Source organism: Sinocyclocheilus grahami, unplaced genomic scaffold (genome assembly GCF_001515645.1).
Source record: "Sinocyclocheilus grahami isolate Dianchi unplaced genomic scaffold, SAMN03320097.WGS_v1.1 scaffold47.1, whole genome shotgun sequence".
Lineage (NCBI taxonomy): Eukaryota > Metazoa > Chordata > Actinopteri > Cypriniformes > Cyprinidae > Sinocyclocheilus > Sinocyclocheilus grahami.
Genome location: NW_015505226.1, coordinates 1,948,100 through 1,966,779, shown reverse-complemented (window position 1 = coordinate 1,966,779; position 18,680 = coordinate 1,948,100). Strand labels below are relative to the sequence as shown.

Genomic DNA, 18,680 nt, shown 5'->3' with positions numbered 1-18,680 from the left:
GTCATTTTTGCTCATAAAGGTAAGAGTAATACATCATTCGGGACTGTTAAGGGTCTACTTTTATTTGTGTGCACTCACAATATCAGCATACGTTGTGCTTTTTTAGAAAACAAACAGGATACGCTTTCTGCTGTCTCGGTCTTGAGCAGGAGCGCTTCACAAAAATGAACCGAAACCCTGTGAATATTCTATTTCCTCTGGGGCATTCATCATGGTAATTACTTGCTGGCGTTTTGCGACAAGCTTTGCGTGCGCTTTAACATGGAACTCTTCCAGCACTCGCTGCTGCTGGACACTAAACACTGTCCGAGCCACTCTTGACAGTCGCGGTAGCACAGTCTCGTGTTGTTTCCACCAGCGCGGCAAATCTTTGTCATTACCATAATAATTGATGGATCTCTAAAATATAAAAATAAGAAGGAAGCAAGCCTGATGTCTGAGCTATGACGTGAAAATTGTCCCGAAGCCATAAATAAATTGGGGCCGTTGGGCTCGGGCTGAAATGCAGGGCTCTAAAGCGCAGCTTGTTGCATTTAAGCAGCACAAATACACACAAAATGACACCAAAATGGCCATCCTGACCACACAGTTAAATAAATGATAATATTCAGTGATGTGATATGTGAATTGTGGAGTTACGTCTGGCGCAGTTGCAGCTTGTATTTATTACTAAAACAAGAAAGCAAACGAGTAGCATTAATAGTCATTCATTTTAGTTAACATATGCTATGATAATTTGAACATATTTTTATTCTTATTGTAAAATAATGGAACATTTAGGTCATGAGTATTGTCTCAAAAGTCATGGAAATTTATTGGTAAAAATGTGTCCGAACCCTGATCCCTGCATTTTCACTTGTTTAAAAAGGCTTGTTAATCTGGTATATTTAGACATTCAAAGTGTGGATTAAGATTATTCTTTGTATGTCAGGCAGTCTTAAAGGGGTCCTATTATGCTTTTTCACTTTTTCAATTTTAGTTAGTCTGTAATGTTGCTGTTTGAGCATAAAAAAGATCTGCAAAGTTACAAAGTTCAAAGTCCAATTCAAAAGGAGATATTTTATTTAAAAGAAAACCCTTTTCAAAAACTACAACGAACGACTCGTTTGGACTACAACGCATATTTTCTGGGATTTATGATATCACAAATACCGACGAATGGGACGAGACCTGGCTGAGCTGCACTAGAGAAGGCAACGAGTGTTATCACTATCTCAGAGACACGCTAGCTTTCCCAAGGCAGACAAACTTATAGTGGTTCCAATCATCCAGGTTTAAATCGCGCTCAAATAGATTTGATTTTGACGCAATATTTACACTGAAGCTCGCAGGTGGCTATGGTAAGGGGCATGACATTTCCCGACCAGGCGCCGAGTGGTGCCAATCACAACACACACTGGCTCAGCTAACCAATCACAGCACATTTCGTATTTCAGAAGGCGGGCCTTCATTTGATACAGGAACTATTTGAGCCATTCATGCCAGCCTGGGGGGAGAGGTGTTGTAATAATGTAAAATATGTGAAAAAGAATGTGTTTTTCGAACAATCTGGTATGAGCGCCTGTTCTAGTACACCCCCAAAACGAAATCAAGACTTTGTAAAAGAGCATAATAGGACCCCTTTAAAGTCTTTAATGGTGGCTAAAGCGTAGGTCAAGGGCTTGAGATTAGCATACATCATTTATTTCAGCAGACTGCCATAGCAGTAGTAAAACAAGAACTTTAGCCAAGCCAGGGCTGTGTAGGTTGAAGTATATCTCCTGTATTGTGATGAAAACCTGCTGCACTTGATATGGTAATGAAAGCAGGGCCAGTGAGTCAGCTGACAGGAACCAGAAGGATTATGACATTTATTTCCCTGGATAATGGAGAACAAATGCTTCTGTTGTGATGCCAGCATTTTTCGTCCAGTTTCCACAAAGTGGCTTACCGGAGCAAAAGTGGGAACATAATGCACGGTAGGCACCAAGGACTGTGTCTTGTTGGAGCGACAGCTTATTGCATTAAGATATCATCCCAGCGGGCGAATATGTTCTGTGCAAACCAAGGAGATGATACCTAGAGGGCATGGGCATGTTGTTTTAAGTCAGTCACCTTAATGGTAAATACTATTTAACTAATGTAAAGTAGAGTCAAAAATATCATCATTTTGAGCAAATGAATGACCAAGCAAATTTATGAGTGGAAAGTTTTGCAAATTTGTTTAATTTTACATGCTGTATTTCAGTCATTTCTTCATTTTAAATTCAGTTGCAGTTATTTGGGCTTATTGTTCACAATATAGGCTAGTTCTTTTGTTTTGTTTAGGCTGCTTCTGTCTTGTGTGTATTTTTTGAATGTGTGACGTATCGTAATGACGAATGCCTTACTCTGAGGTACGAGTTTCCCGGGCACATTTGAAGGCAGCTTATTTACTCTGGTGCAGCAGAAAATCATCATGACATTACTGACTGACTGACTGATGATACCACACACAGTCCTGTACATTAGCAGCTACTCTGAGCTGTGACGTGAAATGCAGCAGATAATAAACATTTCAGTCAATTACACACTTTTCGTTCGTTCATCCATAAATGAAAATTATTTACTCACCTCCCATGTCGTTACAAGTCTTTATGACTTTGTTTGTTTCTTCTGTGGAACACAATAGAAGATATTTCGAAGAATGTTGAATGTTGGCCCCAGTGACATGCATTATATGGACAAAAGAAATTATATATAACAAGTTTATATATACATATATCAGGTGTATATATATAAGATGCTTTAGTATTTAAGTTTTTAAGTTTCTTATACTCACCAGGGTTGTTTATTTGTTTAAAATAGTGTGGAACACAATAGAAGATATTTCGAAGAATGTTGAATGTTGGCCCCAGTGACATGCATTATATGGACAAAAGAAATTATATATAACAAGTTTATATATACATATATCAGGTGTATATATATATATAAGATGCTTTAGTATTTTAGTATTTAAGTTTTTAAGTTTCTTATACTCACCAGGGTTGTTTATTTGTTTAAAATAGTAAAAAAAAAAAGTTATATTGTGAAAGGAAAACAGCTGTTCTTAAATTAAATCATCTTAAATTAAACTGAAAAACTGGAGTAATAGTTGTTAAAAAAAATCAGCTTTGCCATCACAGGAACAAATCACATTTTAAAATCATCTAAAACAGAAAAGTTATTTTAAATTGTAATAATATTTCACAATATTTTACTGTGTTTTTAAATATAATAACTATATAACAAAAGCCTTGGTGAGCATAAGAGACTTTTTCTGAAGCATCTTAAAAATAATCCAAACTTTTGACTGGAAATGAGGATATCATTTTCCATTTTGGGCGAACTGTGTTTACAAGCCCCCTAAAAAATATCTGGTTAACTGGAACAGATTAACTGGAATATAATGAAATACACTGAAGTATTTGCAGTTTATATCTTGCTTACAAAACTGGAATTTTATTCCATCAGAGTACATCAATTACATATGAATGACCTTTAGAGAAAGATGCTTTTTACAGGCATATGTTATACATAGTTATTACATTTACCATCAAGGGCTAACTGCAGCATACTTGACAAGCCATACTTTAACCCCTTTGTCCAAGCTAACAAATAGGCAAATGACTCTGAACTGAACCAGAACTGTGATTGACAGCATGGGGTGTTCAGACAGCTAATATATCAGGTCTGGGTACAAACCAGGGTAAAGCTCAAAGACAAATGCACTACAATGGGATGAAAAAAACTTGCCAGAGGCCTTGTTAAATAATTGACAAAGGAAAAGTTCAGCAAACAGCTTTTTAACTAACAGATGTAATCCTGAATTTAGCACTGGGATTAGTGCTTCCATTAAACTTACTGAGCTGCCTCTACAGGTGTTTAGCATTCAGCGCTCATTCAGTGCGAGTTAATTTGCATTTGACGCCATTTTTATCAGGAAGCTCCTGGGGCCCCTTGAACTTTTTCCTGTTGTAGGAATCACAAGCAACCTTCGGATCGGAGGTCTCGTTGGATTTAAGATTTCATTCCATGCCACTCCTTCGCTCTCATTTACCCTGAGAATCTTTTTATTTTGCTCAGTTCTTTTATGACATGGCTTTGGGATTTCACAAAAAGTGCTGCATTGACTGAACGTGAGATCCAGTTGGCCTCAGGGCTTTACCTGTGTACAGAGCCATTTTAGTGAGGTCATGGCTTTACTATTGATTTTGTGCTGTGAAAGAGGGATCATGGGGGAAACCCTGTGGGCTGTAAAATATGATGCATCGATGTAGATATCCCTTGGCAGTATCCACATCATATGGTTATAAAGGCCAATCTAATGTAGTTCTATCAAACGAGGACAGAGCAGTTCAGATTGGAACTAGATTCTAGTGCTGGGCGGTATACCGGTTCATACCGAATACCGGTGTTTATTTTTGTTATGATATGAATTTTTTAAATACCGCAATACCGGTGTATGTCGCTTAAACAATGTTCAGAACGCGACAGTGTTTGAAAGGGGTCCCTTTTCACTGTTGCACTGTGGTGAGGGAACAGCTGTATGTGTTACTAAGCGTGAAAGTTCCGAAACTGAAGCTGTAGAACTAATAGAACGTGATGACACCGAAGAACTCATCCACAATATCCACATTGACCGCCACAAATATCCACCGCCCCCTGCCATCAGCTCCCGCTTCTCTCACACACACACGAGCGCGAATTTTGCACTAGATTTAGTACCTTTCAGACCCTTTTAGCGGCTTTTTTCCATAGAATATTCATACTGACAAACCTAGCGACTTTTTTGGATAAACCTTAGCTATGGTTCAGTTGGAAGATTTCGCCAGTGCTGTCCCGCAAACGCGAGGTCTGACTTTCCCGGAGAAGTGTCACTTCTCTCGGCATCTGTTCTGTGCAGTGAGTGGCAGAGATGCACCGCATTCAGTTGGCCGCATCACAGCCGACTCGTCAATAAATGAGTACAAAACAGCGTTTCCTAGCACCTGTCGCTTACTGATTGTTTAGAATTATTAATATGAGCGTAGTTCGTCTGTTAATATCACACGCACTTTTTTTGTTGTTTTTTTTATAGTTTGTTAATCAGACTCAGGCAGTGCACTGCATGAGACAAAAAAGTAATATAGCCAAAACAACCGCATAGCCGCTCTTTAGTGTAGATGCATGTTGATTTTATCAGACGATGCCACGATTATAAATGAGTGACTCATGGTTAACATGTATTAAAAGGGGTCGTGTTTAGTCACCATTTAGTGTGGTATTTTTTGACAATATTCACTCATCATGACACAAAAATAGGGCATTCTAAGTCAATATACTGCAGTATTTCCTCTCTCAATCAGTAGAAAATATGGTTAACACCCGGTCATGCATGTAAAAAAAATACCATCATGTACCATAAAACCGGTATAATTTTGAAAAATACCGTGATATAAATTTTTGGTCATACCGCCCAGCACTACTAGATTCTGTATAGTTCTCACAGATATGTGTGATGTGTGATGAATGATCCTGCATGGTGTGTATGACAGAATTCATCGCAGTGGTAGGAGAGACGGTCTGTACAAAGACAATCTGCTGCTCAGGGGCTGCACCATCCGCAACACAGAGGAGGCTGTCGGAATCGTCATCTATGCAGGTACACTTCCTTCTTTCCAAACCAGGACTGGAAATGTCCACTGCATTTCTACCACATCTCAAATTATGTATTGTTCTTGGTTAACAGTTTAACGGTGGTTAACAGTTCTCTTTTATCTCATTAAGGTAATTTTATTGTCATTTCAAAAATAATTTAATTATTTTAAATATTTTACACTATGCATAATTGGCAAATTATTCTGTTTTATTGGAAATTACATGCTTTTAAATATTCTGTTAAATTCATTTTACCTTGATTTTTTTTCTTTTTTTACAAGCATCAAGAATGCAGTTTAAAGACATTTTCACACAATATATATCTAAATTATATCATTAGTATCTTAGTTTTTTTCATATTTTGAAATTGTTCACATTTTTGTATTTAAATGTCTACAAGAATAAAAAAGCTTTACAAACAACATTTAAAAGTGAGCAAAATCAATAAAGGTGTGGTAAATACCTAGTATTAAGACACACAAAAAAAAAAATGTTGTGTAGTTTGTGATTTTATGTTTTCCCCTTCGCAAAACCCCCCCCCCCCCCCCCCCCCTTAGTTACTGTTGCTACGTCCGACAAGCCATGGCGCGCTCATGCCACACATCATGCTCTCACGCAGTGAAAAATAAAGAGGACACTGATAACGCACCGACAGACAAGACAGAGCAGGTCACTTTTGGTATGAAACAGTCTCCGCTTTCAAATTTTTATTTATTTTTTTTTTAAAGAAATTCAGACAATAAATACCATTTTGCAGCTCTTTAATGTGTCGTGACAGATCACTGTAGTGCCTCAGTTGCAGCAGGACGTGAACCGATTATCTCTTCCTCTTTACTAGTTATAGCACAAAATAAACATAAATGAACATCAGAAGGTATCTTGTTTCAAATACTGAAAGTGGTCAATACACTCCTTTTTCTTTTTTTGTTAAAGTGCACCAACGTTAATCTACTCTCCTGTCTGGTTTGTTTGTTGGACAAAATGGCAGATTCTGCATTATGATTGGTCAGATGGCCTGTAAATCAAATTCCCGGTGAAGGGTGAATTGTTTGATAACTGGTCATCTGGCTGGTGCAGCTGATATTATCTTTACAAAAAGTAAGTGTTTTGCTTTGTACTGATTCTTAGGTCATGAGACAAAAGCAATGCTGAACAACAATGGCCCTCGTTATAAACGCAGCAAACTGGAGCGGCAGATGAACGTTGACGTGTTCTGGTGTGTCATCATCCTCCTGGTCATGTGCCTCTTTTCTGCCATTGGTACATAAAACTTTGCATCAATACAGTTTTTAATTAATGCTATTATTAAAGTTATTAATGATTTCATGCCTGACATTTTTGTGAGGTGTGCATATATTGGCTATTTTAAATTTTCAGATGTGGCTCATCCCTTCAGTCAGAACTATCCATATAATATTAGTTACTATTGTGTTACTCTGAGTCTTTTGTTTTTAACTAAAGTGTTACGTAAATTAAAAAAATTAACTAAATTAAATTAAATTAAATTAACTAAAGTGTTTGTAAATTAAAGTGTGAAGCTGTTACGTAATTCATTTATAATGAACATTCTTATCTTTTGCATCCATCAAGTCCCAAAATAAAAAAATAATAATAATCAAACAAGATGAAGTTAGTGTTTAATTGAGAATCTTGTTGTTTTAATATTTTAAAAAAATGTAATTGCCTTTTCAGCAAAAATTCTTTTTATGCTTTTTAACATGATAAAAAAAGACTCCTACAGTGATTGATGAATGTATCTGATTTGAGGAAGCATTTTAGAGGAAGCAGTGATTGCGCTGTTTTGGTTTCATTCAACATTTTTAGATTCCTTGAACATCTTCAGTGTCTCTTAAATAACAATACCCATGAATCCATTTTGACATGCTTTTTACTGACAAGTGTTTGTCTCTGAAACCTCCTCTAGGGCATGGCCTATGGATGTTTCAGTATGGAGATAAGAAGCCTGTCTTTGACGTCCTGAGCCCAGAAGGAACAGACATATCTCCAGTGGTCTCAGCCATTTATCTCTTCCTGACCATGATTATAGTATTCCAGGTGAATAGCAAGTGGTGTAAGGGGAATGTTACCATGTGCTTTAGATTAAAATTGATGCTCCTTATGTAGAAAAATTCAAATTCTTTTAGATTTAACCATTCAATTAAATAATGACACTTTTAATTCTAAATGAACGGTCCCTTTAATTCCCATCTTGTTGTAGGCTCAGCGGTAGTTGAAATGGTGACACTACATGAACCTACAACAAACCTCTCTACTTCTCTTTTTCTCTGGTGCAGGTGTTGATCCCAATCTCGCTCTTTGTTTCCATTGAAATAGTGAAGATATGCCAGGTGTACTTCATCCATCAGGACATGGAGCTGTACGATGAGGAAACGGACTCTCACCTCCAGTGCAGGGCTCTGAACATCACAGAAGACCTTGGCCAGATGCAGTACATTTTCTCTGATAAGACCGGCACGCTCACGGAAAACAAGATGGTGTTTCGCCGTTGTACTGTGGCAGGAGTCGAGTACTCGCATGATGCCAATGGTTAGATTTCTCAGTGTCTGCAGTGCCAGCACAAAGGCCAATTTAGTTCTTTTTACACCATTAATCATCTGTATATGAGCAAAATGTTGTATAAATAGAGTTGTGTCAATCAATGTAACATTTTAATCTAGTTAATTACATGATATGCCAATAATGTAATTAATCACAGTTATTACAATTAATGGCATATATCAAAAAGCCCGCAAATGAAGATCATTCAAGGACATGTAGTAGATTTATTTTTAAAAGGTATTGATACTTTTATTCAGCAAGACATTACATTTTAAAAAATTTGCAAAGATATTATAATGTTACAAAAGATTCATATTCCAATAAATCCTGTTCTTTTAAACTTTCCAATGGACCCTTTTCACACAATGTATGAAAAGCATTGTTAAACCTGAAAAGTTTTCTATATTTTCATTTTATTTTAAATAGGGTTGGGTACCGAAACCCGGTGTCAATATGGCACTGGTACCTATATAACTGGTATGTACTAGAACCGAATCAGAAGGCAGATTTCTGTGCCTCATTTCGGTGCCACTTAAATGCCTGAGCGATTGATTGAAATATTTGTCCTGGTTCTCTGAAATGGACGTAAGACGCATGTACATCGCTAGGCCATTTTTAGCGGGGCTATAGCGATTAGCTCCATAAACTGTACACAAATTCATGATCGCCTCAGAGTCCTCTTTAAATTTCATATGAAAATGGCGGCAGACTTTTTGTCTCCTCCCCATCTTTCAGTGCGCTCTTCAATTCCGCAGACCGTGGCAGCGCAGCGCGAGCGGACTCAAACATAGGACACAAGGTGTGTGTTTATCGATAGATTGTTATAATATCTGTATCTGTGCAGTTCTTTGTCATAAATACAGTTTACAAAAGGTCACAAGGGAGCAATCGGTTTCCCATCTACTGTAAAGTTTTCGCTGCATTCACCACTCATCACGTAAGACGCATGTACATCGCAAGGCCATTTTTAGCGGGGCTATAGCGATTAGCTCCATAAACTGTACACAAATTCATGATCGCCTCAGAGTCAGTCCTCTTTAAATTTCATATGAAAATGGCGGCAGACTTTTCGTCTCGTCCCCATCTTTCAGTGCGCTCTTCAATTCCGCAGACCGTGGTAGCGCAGTGCGAGCGGACTCAAACATAGGACACAAGGTGTGTGTTTATCGATAGATTGTTATAATATCTGTATCTGTGCAGTTCTTTGTCATAAATACAGTTTACAAAAGGTCACAAGGGAGCAATCGGTTTCCCATCTACTGTAAAGTTTTCGCTGCATTCACCGCTCATCACACCACAGCTGTTTCCTCCAGCGGAAATCTAGCCCTTAACACATATGAACGCATACTTTATAAAACGATCATATTGCTATTTTCATTTGAAAATATAATATTTAATATAAAATGTATTACAGTGAATGTGGCATACCATACAGTAATTCACAGAACTGACTAAAGACAGTGACAGACAGCATTTGAACTAAAAATCTGAGTGATTGACGGAGATATAGTAGAAACATTATGTGTGGTTTTGTATTAAATATTGTTTTGTATTAAATAATGACCCAGATCGTGAAATACATTTATTAGCCTTCGAGTAAGGGAAGCACAACTCTGGGAAATACAAGCATCCAAGGAGCATGTGAATGCTATGTATATTTATGTTTTATATTTTTAATGTTATCCATCATTTTTTATGTGGCTCTTTTTTAAAAAGTATCGGTTCAGGCACCGTTTAGGCACCGGTACCGTTTTAAAAGTATCGATTTGGCACCGATATCTTATAAAACCCAATCGATACCCAACCCTAATTTTAAAAGAGATTTACATTTATACCAATGTGCTTACTAGTTATATGTGTGGTTTTGTATTAAATATTGTTTTGTATTAAATAATGACCCAGATCGTGAAATACATTTATTAGCCTTCGAGTAAGGGAAGCACAACTCTGGGAAATACAAGCATCCAAGGAGCATGTGAATGCTATGTATATTTATTTTTTATATTTTTAATGTTCTTTAATGTTATCCATCATTTTTTATGTGGCTCTTTTTTAAAAAGGATCGGTTCAGGCACCGTTTAGGCACCGGTACCGTTTTAAAAGTATCGATTTGGCACCGATATCTTATAAAACCCAATCGATACCCAACCCTAATTTTAAAAGAGATTTACATTTATACCAATGTGCTTACTAGTTAACACTGCTGTGAGGGTGTTTCTAATATAGTGGCTGTGGGAGTAAAACTAAATTTGACATTGTTCTCTCTTCAGATTGCTGTTAGCAACCTCTCTATTTTATTTTTGCCTTTTTTTGAAAGTCGTGGTGTTTTTCCTTTGCTATTTGAGCAAATGGAAACACAACAAATGTTTTTGGTGTAGTCTATAGAAGTTTAGTCTATACATAGTCTATAGTCTTTCTGAAAACCCGGAAATGTGAAAAGGCTCCATTGTCCTTGAGAAAATGGATTGTGGTTTCCACAAAAATATTATGTTTCTAATATAGTGGCTGTGGGAGTAAAACTAAATTTGACATTGTTCTCTCTTCAGATTGCTGTTAGCAACCTCTCTATTTTATTTTTGCCTTTTTTTGAAAGTCGTGGTGTTTTTGGTGTAGTCTATAGAAGTTTAGTCTATACATAGTCTATAGTCTTTCTGAAAACCCGGAAATGTGAAAAGGCTCCATTGTCCTTGAGAAAATGGATTGTGGTTTCCACAAAAATATTTAGCAACACAACTGTTTTCAAAATTGATAATAAGAAGAAATGTTTTTATTAAGCACAAAATCAGCATATTAGAGTGATTTCTGAAGGATCATGTGACACTGAAGACTGGAGTAATAGCTGCAGTAAATTCAGTTTTGACATCACAGGAGTAAATTACATTTTTAAATATTAAAATACAAAACCGTTGTAATTATATTATTTCATAATATTACAGTTTTCATCAAATAAATGCATCCTTAGTAAGCATAAAATACTTCGTTTGAAAACATTTTTAAAAACACACATTTATATGTAAACATATCTTAGTTTGAGCTTCTAAATTAACATGATGCATTAACAGCACTAATAAATAGATATATATTTTAAAATTAAATGTAGTTCACTCTCTCTAGGGTGGCTCAGATAAAAGATTAGCATGAGGAAAAGGCGCCAGAAGACTAGGTCTTCCATATACAGCCCAAATGTTTCAAACAGTGGCAAACTAAGTGTCTTTCCCACAGCGAGGAGGCTTGCTATGTACCAGGAAATGGATTCAGAGGAGGAGGACTGTACATCTCATGGTGGAACTCTCCCACGGCGGGACAGCGTCACCAGCCACCAGAGTGGAAAAGTGGTGTTGAGATCACAGAGCACCAAATCTCACCGTCGTACTGGGAGCAGAGCTGAAGCCAAACGGGCCAGCATTCTGTCCAAACACACTGCCTTCAGCAGTCCCATGGTTAGCAAACACTTCCTCTCCTGCTTAAGCTGTTCATGTATCACTCAGTAACCCAACGCTTAATGATATTTCTACTTTTATTTTATTGGTTTGACAGGAAAAGGACATTACTCCAGATCCCCAGCTCATGGATAAAGTCAATGAGTGTAGTAGTCAGATGGAGTTCATGCGTTTTCACTGTCAGCCCCTGAACCAGATTCCCCCTGACCTGTGTGACATCTTTGACTTTTTCATCGCCCTCACTATCTGCAACACTGTGGTTGTTTCATCACCCAATCAACCCCGCCAGAAGGTAGGCAGACCAACCACTAGGAATTAGCTGAAACTGACATTCACAACCTATTTTACATCAGTAATGTGACGCAATTCAGGAAATTCTGTTCAGAAGAAGTCGGTGCAGAAAGTAAATAGTCAATTTTATAATCATTTCAATCCTGGTGCCTTTTTTGTCAGGTATCATGCTTCACTAACAGCTGTTGAGGTCATGGATATCAGTTAAATATAGGTTTAAGATTGAGTTTTGTTTTAATCTCAGAACAACTGAAGCGTCTTGTGTCATACAAATTTCTTAATGTATTGTGTGTGGGCTGTGGTGTTTTCTGGCCGCAGTTAACTTCCTTTGATGTTTTTTTTGCAATGTAGAGTTGGAGCAACTTCCTGTTTCTGTGTAAAAGATATTTATGGTTTATCCTTCAAATGTGCAGTGTAGCAGGTTTAGGTATATTGGTGCAGAGACAGTGGTTGTCTTGTAGGCAAACATCAGAACCTTGAATTTGATGCAAGCAGCTATTGGCATCCAGTGGAAACTGATGAAGAGAAGTGTGACGTGGGCTTTCTTCAGCTCGTTGAAGACCACTCTCGCTGCTACATTCTTGATCAATTTCAGAGGCTTGATATAGTATATGCCGAGCAAGCAGCTATTGGCATCCAGTGGAAACTGATGAAGAGAAGTGTGACGTAGGCTTTCTTCAGCTCGTTGAAGACCACTCTCGCTGCTACATTCTTGATCAATTTCAGAGGCTTGATATAGTATATGCCGAAAGACCTGCCAAGAGAGCATTACAATAGTCCAGCCTGGAGAGAACAAGAGCTTGGACAAGGAGTTGTGTGGCCTGTCCTGACAGGAAGGGTCTAATCTTCCTAATGTTGTATAAGGCAAATCTGCAAGACCGTTCTATTGAAGTGATATGGTCTTGTGTCATCAATCACAACTCCAAGGTTCCTGGCTGTACTGCAAGGATTTATGGTTGACGGACCTAGCTGTATAGAGAAGTTGAGATGAAGTGCTGGGTTGGCTGAGGCCACGAGCAGTTCTGTCTTAGCAAGGTTGAGTTAAAGGTGATGGTCCTTCATCCAGCCAGAAATGTCTGTCAGACAGGCTGCATTGTGAACAGCTTCCGTTGGATCATCTGGTTTAAATGAGAAGTAGAGTTGAGTGTTATCAGCATAACAGGGGAAAACTGGTTTAAATGAGAAGTAGAGTTGAGTGTTATCAGCATAACAGGGGGAAAAAAAGCCATATTTCTGAATGACAGATCCTAATGATGACATCTAGATGAGAAGAGAAGTGGTCCAAGCACTGAGCCCTGAGGAACCCCAGTAGCAAGAAGTTGTGACTTGGAAAACTCACCTGTCCAAGACACCCTAAAGGACCTACCCTGAGGTAAGATTTGAACCACTGGAGTGCAGTTCCTGAGATGCCCATCTTCATGAGGGTGGACAGGAGGGTCTGGTGGTTAATGGTGTCGAAAGCAGCAGACAGATCCAGCAAGATGAATACTGAGGATTTGGAAGCTGCTCTTGCCAGTCTCGGGGCTTCAGTAACCAAGAGCAGGGCCGTCTCCGTTGAGTGGCTGCTTTTGAAACCAGGTTGGTTGTTGTCCAGGAGGTTGTTCTGTGTGAGAAACATAGAAAGTTGGTTGAGTAGACACTCGCTTGAGGTCAAATGAAGCAAGCAGAGTGTTGAAGTCAACAGCCTGGGGTTTTTCTAGGTGGATGTTGAAGTCACAGAGTAGTACCAGAGGAGTACCATCCTCAGGGAAGTTTGCGAGTAACACATCCAACTCCTCCAAGAAGTTACCCAGTTGACTTGGGGGATGATAAACAACTACAAAGTGGATTTAGCAGGGAGGGTAATAGTAATACAAATTAATTGTTGCCAGTTAGAGATGGTAATTAATTTCCATTAACCTGCAGTTTCTCTATCACAAATTTTTTTTATTTTATTTTTTTTTTTCTCTCAGAGTGAGTCTTTGTGCATAAAGTTTGAGTGTTTTATAGGCTGAATGTGACATGAGACACACCATTATTTTGACTGTCATCTGTTCATATTTATACACATATATACACATTTTTCGAGGTCTAAACACTTTTAAGCAGATGTTCTCAACCAGGAGATCCTAAATTAATTTAAATTTGTTAAACACAAAGTTAATTAAATCTTTAAACACGCACACGCACAAATAAACACTTCAGCTTGACTTAAAATGTAAAAATGTATAGCATGCATTAGGTAACAAAGTATCAAACCAAATAGCATATACAAACAAATTATTAGCTCTTAGAACTAATTTCACTTTTCTTAATCCATTTTGTCATTGAGATACTATCAAATTTTTATATTTTCTGCTTTCATGTTAATTTTAGTTAATAATTTTAGTAATTTTGGTTTTGTATTTTTTTAGTACATCAAGTTAAACTAAATATATCGGCCAAAATTTTCATATCGGTGCATCCCTAATGCATTTATTTGATGATAAATTTTGTGAAATATGATGTAAAAAATATAATGAAATATTATAATTTAGAATAACTTTTCTTTTTAATATATTTAAAAAATCTATTTATTTGATCAATTCTAGACAGCTGAATTTTCAACAGCCATTAAACTGGTCTTCAGTGTCACATGATCCTTCAGAAATCATTCTAATATTGTGATTTAGTGCGCAAGAAAAAAAAATTTAATATCAGTGTTGAAAACCGTTGTGCTGCTTAATATTTTTGTGGCAACCATGATACTTTTCTTTTAATTTTAGTATTCTAAGATGAAAAAAAAACAATGTAAAAGTTTTTGTCGTCACTTTTGGTCAATTTAATGCATTCTTCCTGAATACAATTATACAGTATTTCTTTAAAAAGAAAAATAGTTTATAACCACCTTAAGTGGTGCATTTTTTTTTTTTGAAGCTGCAGTTTTGACAAGTCTTGTAACTTCTAAATGACACTTTCTATGAATTTCACCATCTATATTTTCAACCGTCTGTAACTTTTTTTTTAGAATTATTATTTGTATTTTCTAATGGTTCTCCTCTTTTATATTTGGAATTCAGAATAACAAACACCTGGCATCCTGTCAACCTTCCCCCTTATGAAATGAATCAATTATTCTGGGTTAGTTTATTTTGATGTTCAGTGCTGATTATGCTTTAGAATGCTTGTTGATCATACTAAAGTTTTAATGAAGTCTGTGTTTTTGTTTTTTTCCATGCCCCAGTTAGATGGCACATGAGGCTTATTCCAGCAGAATTAATGAATAACGGCTCACAGCCAAATGGCCAAAAGACACCTGATTTCTTCAGGACATTGAATGGATACATTTTTTTATGTCTCCAAGAAATTGAAAGAGAGAGAGCCACCATCTACCAAGAGCAGAGAGTGAGACAGTGTGATTTTTCAAGGAAATGTTTAGAATTTTTCATGTCTTTGGAGTGCTTTGATTTACATTGTTGATCTATGCTGATAGACATAGTCAGCATAGTAAGGGCAATACGTCCCCTTCACCCAAACATCTTCTGGATGGCTTCCAGGTTCCAAGCTGAGAAGGGTTTTAGTGGAAATAAACTATCCTAATTGCATAGGTAGACTGGCTTGTTAGTATTCCAGGCATGAGAAAAGCTCCAGTAGCAATTTTCGCTAATGCTGTGTACACAAATGACTGAAAAGAAGTACTACATGCACTGCCCTGTGCTTTATATCTAAATGTCAAGATGACCGCCAAGAAAGAGCTAAAACTATGGCTTAGAATAGTTCACAAGTGGTCTGTTTGCTCATCTTTTTGAAGGAAAGAGCAGAAGAAATCAGAACATGGGTTTTTTCAGTGTTCTTTCTTTTAGCATTTTTTTCAGTGTTTTCATTTTTTCAATTGTATATTACAATTAGAAAAGAGAATGATTTATCACTTGTTTTATGAAAAACAAAACACACATTTGTTGTAATGTATTTACATGAAGTCAGTATAGCAATTGAAAAAGTTTGAAAAGCAGGAATGTGAAGCTAATATTTTGTAAAGGATGTTATAGAATTATATACAAAAAATGTGAGTATTTGAACAGTAATATTTGTCTAATTGTCACCGGCTACTGTTCTAAACAGACAAACCCCTGGTGTTGCCAGTGCCCTTCCTTCGGGTGGAGCTTTCTAGTTTTCTTGTATTTCAAAGATTGGCTAATATTTTGCAGACCACAAAGTATATAAAAAAAAATATATATATTTTTTTTTGTCATGTTTTCCCGTTAAAATATCTAAATATTCTCAAACCAAGATGAATTTACTTGAAGCAACACTGCATAAGATATTAAGTGTATTTCATCTTACTGCACTTACAGATTTTGTCCCTTGTTTAATTTGTTTATACTTAAAACAAGTGTCATTGTTTATTTAAAAAATAAAACTAACCGCCGACGAACACATATTCAGGCCAGTCTATAAATTCAAGTCTTAATAAATTGCAGTGTTTCTTCTAAAGTGAATTTGTCTTTTTTCAAGGATATTCAGTGTTTTAAATTTGAAAAAAAGAGAAAAAAAACTAAGACTAGTTAAAACTGATAGAATAGAAGTCTCCGATAGATAAAAGTCCCAGACTTTTTTCCCCCTAAAAAAAGTGTCACAATAAAGAAAAAAGATCTGTTAATTTATTATCATTTATTAACATTATAATTTATTTTATTTTATTTTTTATTTTTTTTACACCGTGTTATCAAGTAATTATATCACACTAGTCTAATTGTTAACATGTTTAGGTGCTGCTATATATTTTAAAAAGTGTTTTGAGGTTTATAGTGGTGGAATATCTTGCCCCATAGAATTGCATTGAAAGTGCATTTAAGATTTGTACGATTAAGATTTTGATTCTTTTTCCAGCTATTTGGATCAAAAGTGTTTCTAGTGCCATTGCAAGTAGTTGGGAAGTTGTGACATTTCCTCTTTCTGCCATGTGTTTAGCTGGCAGTCTGGAAATATGTTTAGAGACCCCAGGCTTAAGTGTCCAGCCTATGCTGCGGTTAGTTAGCATAAAATTGCAATCACGCACTTAGTCTGTGCCTCACTACAGGTTATGGACTGTTTCATGCACATAGACACACATGCTTGGTGTATATTCCTGTACTTCTGGACCACTGTTCTCCTCTGGGTGTGGACTTTCAATTAGCACAGCAGACCAACTGAAGGTACAATAACTCCATTCAGGAGCAGTGGGATGTTTGCCATGCTTGTCTAATAACACAATGCACAAAAAAAACAGACTACAGGTGCCAGCCTGAGCCGCACAGCTTTCGAGACTTTGACAAGTAAATTGTTGTCAAATTGAAGTTATAACTTCATTGACATAAAGCTGTCCTGACTAGGCAACCACAAAGATTTGGAAACACAAACAGTACTTGTGTGTTTCCAGTCATTATGTAACGTGTTGAAATGAAGGACATAGACAAAAATGTTCCAAAGTGTGCTCCGTTACAAATCTTGGAACAGACACCATGTTTTTGCTAGGGGAATGGCAGTCATTTCCTTCTTTCAGTAATATGAAACTGGTGTGTAATTTTTATTTCTCTGAGTAGCCACCTCTCTAGTTAAATTCCCAGACTAAATTTGCTAGTTATTATATAATACATCAAAACGGCCATGTCTAGACCTTCTGTTGTTATTTGTTTTATGTTTTGTTTGGGTTTGGTTTGTTTTTTGTGTTTTGCTTTGTTTTTTTTGGTGGGTTTTTTTTGTTGTTGTTTTTGTTTGTTTGTTTTTTGAGGGTGTTGGTTTTTGTTTTGTTTTTATTTAGGCAAGCTTTAAAGGTGAAGTAGTAGTTTGTTGTGTTTTTAATTTTAAAGGTGAAGACTTACTTTAGTTGTTTGTTTGTTTGTTTGTTTGCTTGCTTGCTTATCTTCTATGGCTCAGTCAAGCTTTCAACATTCTCTGCACATACTTTACTTACTTACTTTTGTAAATGCTGAATTATTATTTTTTGTATATACTGAAATACTTCGGTTCATAGGTCGTCCCACACGGAATGAGCTGTGGACATGAATGATACCACTCCATTTGTGTTGCTAGCAGTTTAAAAATTGCCCACATAACCTTTTAAATGCTGTTGCTTATATTATGAAAGACTTCAATACAATTTTCCTTTTCACTCTTTGAAAGATCATGTCAGGGCATGATATGGGGATTTAGTTTACCTATAGGTTTATTAAGAACATTTAATTCCTGAGTCAATGCATCAGTCTCTGGAAAAACAGGTCCAGTCGTCCCACAGTTGCAGGGGTGGTGATGAATCATTCGGTGAATATGTGAGGTTTGGCACTCTCGCCCCCTCGACTTGGCTGACGGTCGTCCATGTTGGGAAGTGATCATCCCAAACAGTTTGTTCTGCTCTTCCTGCCAGGAAGCAATGCACTGAGCAATAACACAGGAGCAATAAACCTCAAAATGCTCTGTAGCCAGCTTATCCAGTCAACCTGTCAAAACACTCTGCCATCTTGATTAAATCTAATGGCCTTGTTGAGGAAGCCATTGGCAACATAGAGAACCAGCCGTAAAGAGGCTGAAGTGATTAGTTTAGCTGTCTACATACAGTATGTGTTTTTCACACTGTGTGTGTACGTTTAACATTACTTGAGTAAATCCTACTCTAAATGTTAGAATATTTTGATAGATTTTCTAATTTTCTTTTTGGTTTTCTTTGTGTTTTTGTATTGCAGATGATTGCAAAGGAAAGCGACAAAGGAAAATCTTGTATAAAACTCAAAACTACTTAAATCTTTATGCTGCAGA

The 18,680-nt window shown here is 36.7% G+C and overlaps 1 protein-coding gene across 1 annotated transcript in view; it reads left to right on the top strand.

Annotated features, from left to right (window-relative positions):
* The window catches only part of LOC107582801 (probable phospholipid-transporting ATPase VA), a 66,620-nt gene that overhangs the window by 20,675 nt on the left and 27,265 nt on the right, over nucleotides 1–18,680 (top strand). The window contains exons 4-10 of the mRNA XM_016268824.1: nucleotides 5,538–5,644; nucleotides 6,769–6,900; nucleotides 7,565–7,695; nucleotides 7,935–8,187; nucleotides 11,422–11,639; nucleotides 11,737–11,931; nucleotides 12,526–12,589. Coding sequence (XP_016124310.1) covers nucleotides 5,538–5,644; nucleotides 6,769–6,900; nucleotides 7,565–7,695; nucleotides 7,935–8,187; nucleotides 11,422–11,639; nucleotides 11,737–11,931; nucleotides 12,526–12,589 — 1,100 coding nt within the window. The remainder of the gene's footprint in view (nucleotides 1–5,537; nucleotides 5,645–6,768; nucleotides 6,901–7,564; nucleotides 7,696–7,934; nucleotides 8,188–11,421; nucleotides 11,640–11,736; nucleotides 11,932–12,525; nucleotides 12,590–18,680) is intronic.